The sequence below is a fragment of the Magnolia sinica genome, chromosome 19, assembly GCF_029962835.1.
Source record: "Magnolia sinica isolate HGM2019 chromosome 19, MsV1, whole genome shotgun sequence".
In the NCBI taxonomy this organism is placed as follows: Eukaryota; Viridiplantae; Streptophyta; class Magnoliopsida; order Magnoliales; family Magnoliaceae; genus Magnolia; species Magnolia sinica.
Genome location: NC_080591.1, coordinates 22,299,185 through 22,311,222, shown reverse-complemented (window position 1 = coordinate 22,311,222; position 12,038 = coordinate 22,299,185). Strand labels below are relative to the sequence as shown.

The 12,038-nt window shown below is 35.0% G+C and overlaps 1 protein-coding gene across 1 annotated transcript; it reads left to right on the top strand.

Annotated features, from left to right (window-relative positions):
- The first annotated feature begins 9,954 nt into the window (after positions 1 to 9,954).
- Positions 9,955 to 11,829, top strand: LOC131235401 (uncharacterized protein At3g28850). Its single transcript, XM_058232575.1, has one exon. The coding sequence runs from the start codon at positions 10,156 to 10,158 to the stop codon at positions 11,335 to 11,337; it is 1,182 nt and encodes a 393-aa protein (XP_058088558.1). The 5' UTR covers positions 9,955 to 10,155; the 3' UTR covers positions 11,338 to 11,829.
- The last annotated feature ends 209 nt before the right edge of the window (positions 11,830 to 12,038 follow it).

The window sequence follows — 12,038 nt, the reverse complement described above, 5'->3', positions numbered from 1 at the left end:
GGATTCAGATTCTAAATACCCTATTCAAATATAATACATGTGTTTGTTCATAGACATGACTCATGCAAACAATTTGTCTCATATTCATTTAAGAGCATGACCCAATTGAACCCCAGAGCTTTCAGTGATCCTCTCATCCAAATTAATTGGCACTCTTTTCATCAATGTCCATAGTAGAGTTGATAGCAACTATACTCATCTTCATAGGTACAACCCAACATGCCATATAATGACCTTATTTAAGCTTTAATGGCCATGGGTGTGCCCTTTTCTTCCATCATTGCGAACAATAATCTATCTCTTGCCTATGTCATTGAGGTCATTGATTAGATAGCGACTCATCCATTTTAGTCACTAATAACAATGACTCATATTGATTGTCCAGTATATCCAGCATCATCAAAATCATCAATTGGATGACCCACAGTATCTGTAACAATTAATTATAATAGACTAGGAACAACGCTCTATACAAGATTATTTATCATATCTGCAATTAACATCCAATGCATTAGCAATGTCTAGGATCGTTATTTAAACGGGCCACATTCGAAGTCCCACACAAGGTCATTAATAATGATTAGGATGTGGTGATCCTTTAACCAACAGTCATGATCCCAATGACTACACTTACGTTTGACGTAGAGAATGAGCAACATTCCATGCACGCGGGTAATGTTATATGAATTAAGCATATGGAAACCCATTTTCATGCCATGTACTTTTACCACACACAAAATTTTATGAAAAATCTCTACTATATAAATTGTTCATCATAGCAAGCAACGTCATTCTTATGGTCCACATCAGATGGCTAAGACTGTTCATTTCATTCTATGGTTAAGACCATCCATTACACATCATAAAGTACATTATTTACATGATAGGATCCAACATATCCAACAACTCTTTGGATCATATGATTTCAGAGCATCTTTACACCTGTCGTCCAACCATGCTTCCACACTTTTTCTACGGTTGTACCACATATCTACTGAAATTGCATAGAATAATTTACCACAACACTTTAGAAGCTTGTCAGATCTATAGAATAAAGGCTATATCCTATGGAGAGGTGATTAGGACCAATTAAAATTTATACCTATTTAAACACAATTGCTTAACTTTATAAAAAAAATTGAGAAGTTGTATTGATGTAAACTTGAAATTTACAACCATTCAGACGGGTCCCAACAAAATAGGATTTGGGCCTCGCCTATCACTTAACATATAGACAAGCTATACAAAGGAGACGAAAGACTAGAATGAAGTACAGACAAGGTTGGCGTGGAGTAAGGATAGAGGATAATTGCTTAACTTAAACTAATATACAATTAAATTAAGTAAAATAATTTAACACCATAATATTCAAGTTATTAATAAGTCCAATGACATAAACTACAATAGATATACCTATGGAGCAACTAGTCTATAAACATGATAGTGTACATGTGTGTGTAATGTATTATTGATCTAATCTTAACATTCATCTAATCATACATACATATAATTCATCTAAATAATCACATAAGCATAATTAAATAAGTGCACAAAGATAATCTCAAATATAAGCATGTATAGTGATTTGGTTTTCCTTCTCAACTCCCGGCGAACGCACTCAACCCACAAGTGTACCAGATTTCACTATTAAAAGTTTTAAATCAAGTTAACTTCTAACCTTTACAATCATACACAATGACCGGCTCCCTCAGATATTTGCGTGGTTTTTTATAAGCTCACCATGAACCTTAGTCCTAATCAAAGGACCTGCATTTACTCCTACCGAATGTTTCCTTGGAGACTAACATATACACACTCAGTTAAGAGTTTAGGTCTACACAAAGTCTTGATTTAGGTCATACACAAGAACCTAATCGCGTTTGGTAATCAAACTCTTGTATAAGGAATGAGTGTATATGGACTCACTCAATGACACTTATCGAATTAAGCTCGTCGATGCGTCGTCTTGAGTTTCTTAACTGACACCCTCTCGTACTTCAATCATCTCCCATTTGCTTCCCTGGTCATGATGTCGATGCTTTACCAGGGCTTCATCTTAAAGATCAAACACATTGCATATAGTGCTCCTTTGATATAACCAATGTAATGAGAGGTAGGTAGAATATCCTATAACTAATAGGAAGTTGAATTCCTAAGAGATTTTACTTGATAGCCATTATGATTTTTCTATAGAATCGGTGTCTAAATTCTAGAGATGACTTGAAATCATGACTTTCTTGTTAGAGTGAATAATCACTAAGAAAATAATATGAATTTCAATGGAATAAAACCTGGTAAGTTTGGTGGAGCTTGGAATGCATTAGGATCTTTAAATATTAAAATTCATAATTTGCCTAAAGATATGAATACAATGTAACAAAAATACTCTAATAAATCTTTCATGACTAGGCTCAATTGATCAAGCATGGCCTTCGATTGATCGAGTTAGGTTGAAATAGTCCAGAGAACTCGCTTGACTATTTTGGTCATATTCAATCAATCAAGCTCGATCGCTCAGGAGGAATCGATGATTTTTCGATCGATCTAGCTTGTGCTTCGAGCACTTGAACTAATTCATATTTAGGACAGAGCTTGTTGGATGTTTTAGACCATATTCAGTCAATCGACTCGATCGATCGAGCTTTGCTCGAACACGCTACCAAGATTGCTTGTTTGAGTAGTTTAAATTTCTATTAGCTCAAGAACCTCTATAGCCTATCCTATCATGTTTCAATAAGCCTCGAAAGGCTAAGGGATGATCACACGGGGTTTACCTATTAATATTATGGTCATCTCAATGTTTAAATGTTGTTTTGAATCAAGGCTAAGGTTACCAAGGTATCTCATTTACCTGTTCTTTACTTATTAATGCTCATGTTATCTTGTGTCTTCAATTTTCAGCTTCAAAGGACTCAACTGAATACATGACATACAAACTCTCATGATTGACAAACAAGATGCACAAATCAATGCATTAACACTAATATCTACCACTTCGGTATATCTTATGCTTAAGTTATAATGCTCCTAATAGAACACTTTATATATTGTCATCATTTGGCATGATTCCAAGTATTGAGACTTATGCTCTTTGGCTTCATGCTCATTCATGCAAATCACTCCTTACCTCATTATGTGAGGAGGGCGCAGAGCTCATTTCCTTCTATTAGTCATGACATAGAGCCCACTACCACTGAAGACAGAACTGCGCTTTGTGTGCATTACTACATCATGCATTACAAACATTATGTATCTGCATTAATAACAACTCTAATTCTTATTCTAAATCAACTACTTTATAACATATTATTGTATTATAATTAATGATTACTTTATATAGTATAATTAAGGGCTTGTGGTATATCACAACCTGTAACATAATAAGAAATCAAGATAATGATAAAGGCACTCCAAATATATGCTCTTGTTTCTTTAATGTGAATGTGGCATTTTCTTGTGAATGTATATGAATGTGAATTTTCTCACCTTATTTCTTCCAACATATAAATCAGTTAATAGGTGTGTACCAGACTAAATATAATACAAGCAGTAAAAGTAATCGTAAATGTATGGTGAACCCAGTAAAGATCATTGTTATAGTGCTCAAAACTTAAAATTTATTGGATTTATGAATGCAAATTTCGCTGAAAATCGTGATAAAAGAAGATCTATCACTAAAATATTTTCTCTTCGACTGACTGTGTGATTAGTTAGATATTAAAATTACAATCAGTTATGACCATATTTACTAAAAAATAAATATATGTCAGCTACACAAGTATGCAAATGATGTATTTAGTTGAAGAGATAGCTAGAAAAAATAAAATTCAAGTACAAAGTGGTGATAATTCATTGTGACAGTTAAAATACATTACATTTGGCTAAAAATTCAATAATTCATACTCGAACCAAGCATATCAATGTTCAATATTATCTTTTTTGCGATGTAGTTGAATATGGTTATATCTTATTGCAGAAGATTTATACTGATGAAAACGTAATAAATATTCTAGCGAAGCCTATTAGAAATGGGAAGTATGTTTGGTGTAGTACTTCTCGTATGCTTGTTATTACTCGACAATTGATGACATTTGGATAACTATTGTTAAGAATGTTTTTTACATTACTAAATAAACTAATCTTCAAGTTAGAGATGTTGTGGCGGTAGAGACACCCACCATCCTAAGGTAGTGACATGAGGATGTCTTCTCTTGGGAGACGTCTTTTGATCTCTTTCCTCGTATGCATGTGCATACATACATGTTTAGTGAAGCCTAATCATCTAGAGATTTCTGTATATATATATATATATATATATATATATATATATATATATATATATATATAAGGAAAAGCACATGCAGAGAAGGGTATTTCATTCATCCTCTTGTAGGGTATGCATTGATGTGAAAAATTTTATATAAGCAGAAGAAAAATAAGTATTATATTTCTATTTATCTTATTTTTAGTGAAGAAGAAGATCATGTTTTATTACTTAATAGATGTAAATATATTTTCAAGCCATGTACATCTCTATGCTTCTTGTCTCTTATTTTTTGTTTATCATTTGGCATTTTATTTTATCATTTTATTTTTATGGTTGACCTGTCCTACATCTATTGTGTGTGAGTATTTTTTTATAATAAATTATGCCTTTTAGAAAAAGGCTATTTACAATTAAATGGATTATATTTTAGATAGCCATATTTAATAACTAATAGACTTACCAAAAGATAGAAAACTTATACGATATAAGTGATTATTTAAATAATTCATTGTAATAAACTACTTAATGTTAGATTAGTGGCCAAGGGGTACAAACAAAATGAACTGATTAACTTCTTTAGCACATACTTACTAGTTACTAAATTATAATAATTCAAATGTTAAATCAATTACTAATATTTATAATCGTATGACTTATTAAATAGATTTAAGACTACATTTCTAACTAATGAGTTAGAAAAACAAAACTTACACGAATCAACTTGAGTGATTTGTTGTATCAAAATAAGAAAAGAAAGCACATAAATTAATTAAGTTTCTATATGGTTTTAAACAAAATCTAAAACAATAGTATGAGATATTTGATCAAATTTTGATATCTAATAATTTTATAATTAATTAATCTGATAAATGTGTATATAACAAATTTTTTGATAATGTATATGTCATTATATGTCTATATGTGGATAATATATAAATTTTTTTATATCAATTTGAAAATTATGAGTGAGACCAAATTATTTTTGTCATCTCATTTAACATGAAGGACTTAAGAGAGATAGGTGTAATCTTAAGAATCAAAATTATTAAAGATTTTAAAAGAATTACATTATACTAATCTTATTATGTTAAGGAAACATTAAAGAAGTATATCTACTCACATTGTCCACCTGCAAATAATTCTTATAATCATCATTTAAAATTATTTAACAACAATGGAGAAAGTATATCTCAACTTAAATACTCTAGCATTATAAGTCATCTCTTGTGCTTAATGAGTTATCCTAGACTTGATATAGTATATGTGATTGGTAAGTTGAATAGGTATATAAATAAACCAGGACAATAAGACAAAAATATCATATATATGTTAGTTAGTATTAAGATAGTCAAAGAAGATATGCAGTTTTAGTTATCAATATGAAAGATATCATGTTGTATTAAATGGGAGAGGTTGATTCACCTTCCCTTAGCCCAATTTAAGAGAAAAACTTAACTTATAAATCGAGCCAAGTCTAAAAATTTAGTCCAACTACATTTAAGTAGCTTTATAATGTTTAGTTTTACGACCATGTAGTATGTACCAAAAATAAAATAAATTTTAAAATTCATGTATGCCTTGGGAAGCTCTTTTTACATTTATTAAAGTTAGATTTTGTTTTTAAAAATTTTGTAAAATATTTTGAGACTCATGGTTGTTCTTAAATATAGTTAAGATGAGCAAGTATAACTGCTCTACATAAGAATATATTTTGTAATGAGAATATAGTTTATTTTTTAATTAAAAAGAATTTATATATTTTCTTCTTAAGTTATGGTGAGTTCAACCCATACCAGTTAAGTGATTTCTAGTTCATAGGAAACTTGTAGTTGTAAAAATTTTCAATTCTGGCATATTTCTTCCTTATGATATTTTTAGTTAATGAATGGCCATATATATATATATATAGGGAAAAGGTATTATGTGCTCGACCTCACGATTAGCTCTCGTGAGGTCGAACTGTGTGGGCCCCACCATGATGCGTGTCGACCATCAACACCGTGCATTTGATGGGTACCCTCTAAATTATGGGATATCTCAAAAATCAGCCGTATATGGAACTCAAGTGGGCCATACCATCTAAATTCATGTGAAACACCGTTAAAACATATAAAAGCACTTGGTGGGGCCCACCTAAGTTTTTAATTCTGCTGAAACTTGGTCTGAACCCTCATGCAAGTGGGACACACATAACGGATGGGCTAGATTTGCAAACCACATCTCTGTGGGCCCAAAAAGCTAATTATGAATGTTTTAACGGTGCACGGCCCCTCCCCACTTCTGTATGTGGTGTGGCCCACAAAAGTCATGGATTAACTTGATTTTTGAGAAATGGGACCCATCAAATGCACGGTGTTGATGTTCGACACACATCATGGTGGGCCCACACAGCTCGACCTCATGGGAACTTCCCATGAACTCAATGCATAAAACCTTTTCCCATATATATATATATATATATATATATATATATATATATATATATATATATATATATATATATATATATAGAGACAGAGAGAGAGAGAGAGAGAGTTATTCATCATTAAGTCTATTTTCATATTATAAACTTTTATTTTATTCTGAATTTTAAAAAATAAAAAATAGTCAAAGTATTGATTGCTTGAAACTGACGATTTTTTAGACAGTTTCAAAACATTTTAAAACATTTTCATTTGAGTTTGGTTTTTATTTTCTCTTTATTTTTTCCTCAAAACTAGACTCATTAAGGTTCATTTAGGCTTTTAAATACCTCAATTAAAGTTGTATTTAAGAATATATACATTTTGAATTTATTGTATTTAAGTTATTCATTGCAATTTATTAAGATCACATGCAAAGATATGATGCTGCTACGATAAAATTTTTATTAAGTTTAAATTTATGAGTGGATATTAGGGTTTGCAGGTTCATGGAAATAAAATATAATTATGTATATTTTCATTAATCATAGAGTCCTAATTTATTGCTCTAAGTTGGAGAAGAAACAAAATGGCTATGGAATCTACTTATAGACATACCTTTATGAAATAAACATGTGGCAACTATAATCCTACGCTGTAATTGCTAAGCTGCAATAACAAAAATAATTGAATTTATAATTCAGAATACGAACATTTACATATGAGGTGTAATTTAGTCAAACAATTCTTGAAAAATAAAGTGATTGATAATTGAATTTGTAAGGTCTCGGGATACGACCTAATGCATCAATTTATGCAAACAAATTTGTTTTAAGATAGTGTGAATAACATGCCTCACTTCTTTAGAAATTATTATTATATTTGTTTTACTTTAGTTTGTTCAGTTTTTAACTATTATGATCTCCTTTTAATTCTTAAGTGGTTTATTTACCGCAGTTCATATGTTATTTTTTAAATTTTCATCCAATATCTATTTTAAAAATCAAATGTCTCTAACAGTTAAATATCTAATTGGGTACTAAGATGGCTTCCGAGGAATAAAGTAAACTTTTAAATCCAATTCTTATAGTACTCGAGGTTAATCTAAAAGTTAAATAGTATACCAAGGATGTCCACACATTAAATGCACAAATAAATAAAGTAAAAAAGAGCATGAAATCAAGCAATTCAAAACATGTTGTAATAGAACATTACCCACGGTACATACCATGTCACATAGGGTTCCTCAATGTTGTTAAAGCACTTGTTTTATTCATTTTTGTCCAATTAGACCACACCATAGAAAGCAACGGCGACAATTATACTCACCCTTTAAACCATTGTTATCTAACCTAATTATAAGGTCACATAGACTTGGCTGAAGGGAAAAAAAACAAATACTAGCTTGATCTAAAAGTGTCGTGGCCTACAAGAAGTTTTTAACTACAAGAGTTTAATCCCCGGTGCTTCCTACGGTTTATTTGAGCCATTGATTCGCCTCCTTTATATTCTCGCACCCTAAAATGATTAGTTAAAATGATGAACTACATATATAAAACACATATGTGGGCCCCACGGAGTCCCTATCAGGAACGTCCGTCTCTAGTTAAGTCCTGGTGGCCAATCCACGTCTTCATTCATTACAAGAGCCATTTTTGTAGAGTAAGGAAACCTGGCAAATATATATTTTCAGACCATCCATTATTGTTTTAGTACATTTGTGGTCCACCTCATGATTTGGACAGGACTGGCTTCTTAGCTGGACCATCTGCTCTGTGGATCCCACCTCATAAACGGCTTGAATGTTCCAAACATGTGCATGTACGGCACCCTCTGCAGACTCTTGTAGGGGAATGTGGATTGCGTCCTACCCCTCGTGTCTCCAGCTGGGAACCGGCAGCAGTTTTGAGTGACCACCGTGATGTATGGGTATTATCCACACCGTCCATCCATTTTTTCTTATCATTTTAGGGAGTAAAACAAAAAATTAACTAGATACAAGGCTCAAGTGGACTACACAATGGGGATTAAACCCTTACCGTTGAAAACTTCTTGGGGAACACACAAGTTTTGGATGGAAATTATATTTGTGTTTTCTCTTCATCCGGGTATATGTAACTTTATGAATGGGTTGGATGTGAAATAAACATCACGATGGGCCCTAGAAAAGTTTCAACGGTGAGAATCATTATCACCGCTATTTCCTGTGGTGTGGTCCAGTTGAGCTTGGATCTGCCTCATTTTTTGATTTTTATACTAAAATTATAAGAAAAAATGGATGGACGGTGTGGATAATACCCGTACATCACAATGGCAATTCAAAGCTGCTGCCCATTCCCAGCTGGAGTCGGGCGAGGGTAGGACGCAATTAGCGTCCCTTGTAGGGCGAGCGAACCTCGTAAGTGAGTGCGCATGGTTAAACAGCCCACTTAAAACCGTCCGAGAATGAATAAACTGTTAGGATGCTGGAGTATGAAGATCTATACACATGCATGCATCTTCGCTACAATGTGTACACCACAATATCTCAATCCTAACCGTCTAAAATGTTTTTAATATCACTTTACCTCTTTGAAAGTCTAAATTGAGCCAATAATTATAATTTTTAGATTATAGATCACTGATTGGATATTAATTATAAAATATTGATTTTCTAAGCTCATATTTTCTTTAAAAAAATTAATGGATATTATTTTGTATCATATATTTCGAGGGAGTCAATTTAAAGGTTTTGATTGACTTATTAAATTATAAGTGTGAGTGGCACTTTTGGATAACTACGGATGACCATGCACTTTCGGAGCATTGAAACTTTTCTTTCTTCACCTCCGACATTAATCTTTAATGCAAGTCCACTCGCGTGCGCGCACTTTTCTGGTACTCGCATCTCGCACGTGCCAAAATTTATCCATATGTGATAGATCCAATCTGCCAAAAGGGGGGAAATCTCATATTATATTCTCTTTTAAACGATCGTGATGCTCTATGGAATAGTTCCCCACTTATAAACTTTTAATGTAGACCGTTGATCGATCTTTCTCCACCATCCATTTATTTGGCACTCCTGACCCACTTGAAGATCCGATCAGGGAAGTTAGGACGGTGGGGAAAGCCATGTGAATATAAGGACATAAAATGTGGACGAGATTAGATCTTTCGCACGTGCACTGTTAGCACGCGTGATTGACGCTTGCAAGAGAAGTAAACTCGCGCGATTGCACCTATCACTCCTCGATATTAAATTTTATTTCCATTTTCCGACCGTTGGGCCCGCACATGACCGTTGCAAAATCAGAACCTCCCTCCCTCCCAAAACTCACGAACATAAAGAAAGAAGAAGAAAAGAAAAAGAAAACAACCGTTTTCAGATTCAAAACCTCCCCAAACAGACGTTTTGAAATCTACAACAACAAGAGAAGAAGAAGAAAGGATCAAGAATTCAAGGTGGAGAGAAATCGAATTTGAAGAAATCTCAGTCGGATTCAGATGGGCTGTGTTTCATCTAAGCTGGCAAGAACTGATCTCAAGCAAGAAATTCTCTTCAGCAAAGGCGACTATTCCAGTCACATCGTCTCCCTCACTTCGAGCACCTACGGCGCGCTTCAGCTCGATGCCACCGGACCCAACAAAGAACCCAAGAAATCACCCCCTCATCTCACCCAGAAGAAGGTTCCAGAACAAGAACCAGAGATCATCAATACCTGGGAGCTGATGAAGGACCTCGAAGACGAAATCCCCAAAATACCCATCTCCCCACCAGCGAAGACGGTGCTTAAAAGCCATGTTTTTATGCATACTGTTGCAGAGTTCGATGGAAGAAAGCAGACCCGATCCCCAAAAAGGCAGAAGAAATTTGAGGGGAAGGAGAATGATAGGAGACGAGAGTGCGGGCCTGGCAGCGGTGGGCGGTTGGATTTTAATGAAAAACAGGTGTTGAGGCCTTTTAGTTCTTTGGAGAATTCAAAACCGGCTGCGCCAAGATCAGAATTTTGGTTGAAGAATGCTCCGGCCGATCTTAAAATCCAGAGGAGCGATTCGGGGTTCTCGATGTCGAGGCGGAGCTTCAGCCCATTGTTTGATCCGGATCTTCTCGAGTCCATGGAAAGAGAGCTGTCAGAGGAGGGAGAACAGATCAAGAAGATGTTGTCTCCAATACCCAAGAGCCGAAAGTCAAGAGAATCAAAGACAATGCTTGAATTGTTCCAGAAGAGGTGCCCGCCGGGTGGTGAGAATGCAGTTGTACTTTACACGACGACATTGAGGGGGATCAGGAAGACGTTCGAGGACTGCAATGCTGTCCGGTCAGTGATTGAATCCTACGGTGTCCGGACAATTGAGCGGGACATCTCAATGGATTCAGGGTTTCGGGAGGAGCTGAGGGTGTTGATGGGGCAGAAGGAGGTTAGAGTTCCTATGGCCATTGTCAAAGGGAGGCTTATTGGGGGTGCAGATGAGGTGATGAAGCTGGAAGAAGAGGGAAAATTGGGGATTTTGCTCGAGGGTATCCCGCGGGCCACAGCATCGTGCGATGGGTGTGGAGGGATGCGGTTCGTCATGTGCATGGATTGCAGTGGGAGCTGCAAGGTCTTGGATGAGGATAAGAAGAAGATGGTGAAATGTGGGGAGTGCAACGAGAACGGTTTGATCCGGTGCCCCATCTGTTGCTGACCAATCAAAGATGTCGATGGCCCAGCTTGAAAAATCAGGCCAAGTTGTCTGGTGGGCTGCCCATGTGCACTGGATGTGGACATAGACCAGTTTTGTTTTACCATCAGCTTCTTTTGTGTATGGTCCACCCTAGGAGTGGACTGGCCTGGTTTTTGGACAGGGCCCATCCACATTGTGTAGCCCACCTGATGAATGGTTTGGATTTCATTCATGTGACTTGTGAGCCGTGGCTCTCAGCATATTTGTGTGATTTATCTGATGAATGTTGTTTATGACTCTCTTGTTTTGTTGGTTTTCTGTGGCTTTTGCTACCTGTATCCATGTGAGCTTATTTGTATGATTGAATTGGGTTTTGAAAAAAAGAAAGAAAGAAAGGCATTGATGAAGAGATGAAGGTGCTTTGTATGCTTATTCTCCAATGGATGTATGCCTATTTGTGGCCCACCATAATATTTTAATGACATCCAATAAAACAATCATTTGCGCTCCCTATTTTTCTCCCTGTATGTCAAAATCAGGCCTCTACAAAATTTGGGTGGGCCACACAACAGGGAACAGTTGGGATATGGAAACCCAACTATTACAAACCTTTCAGATTTACATGGAGCCTACAGGTGTTTTGAATGTTTCATCTAAGAAGGTGCATCTGACCAGGAAGACACTCCAAAAAACAGTTCATTCCAAAACTCAGGTGGGCTCAT

Bases quoted from the DNA above. Each gene is read 5' to 3' on its own strand.
- LOC131235401 (XM_058232575.1), top strand. From the start codon at position 10,156: ATGGGCTGTGTTTCATCTAAGCTGGCAAGAACTGATCTCAAGCAAGAA.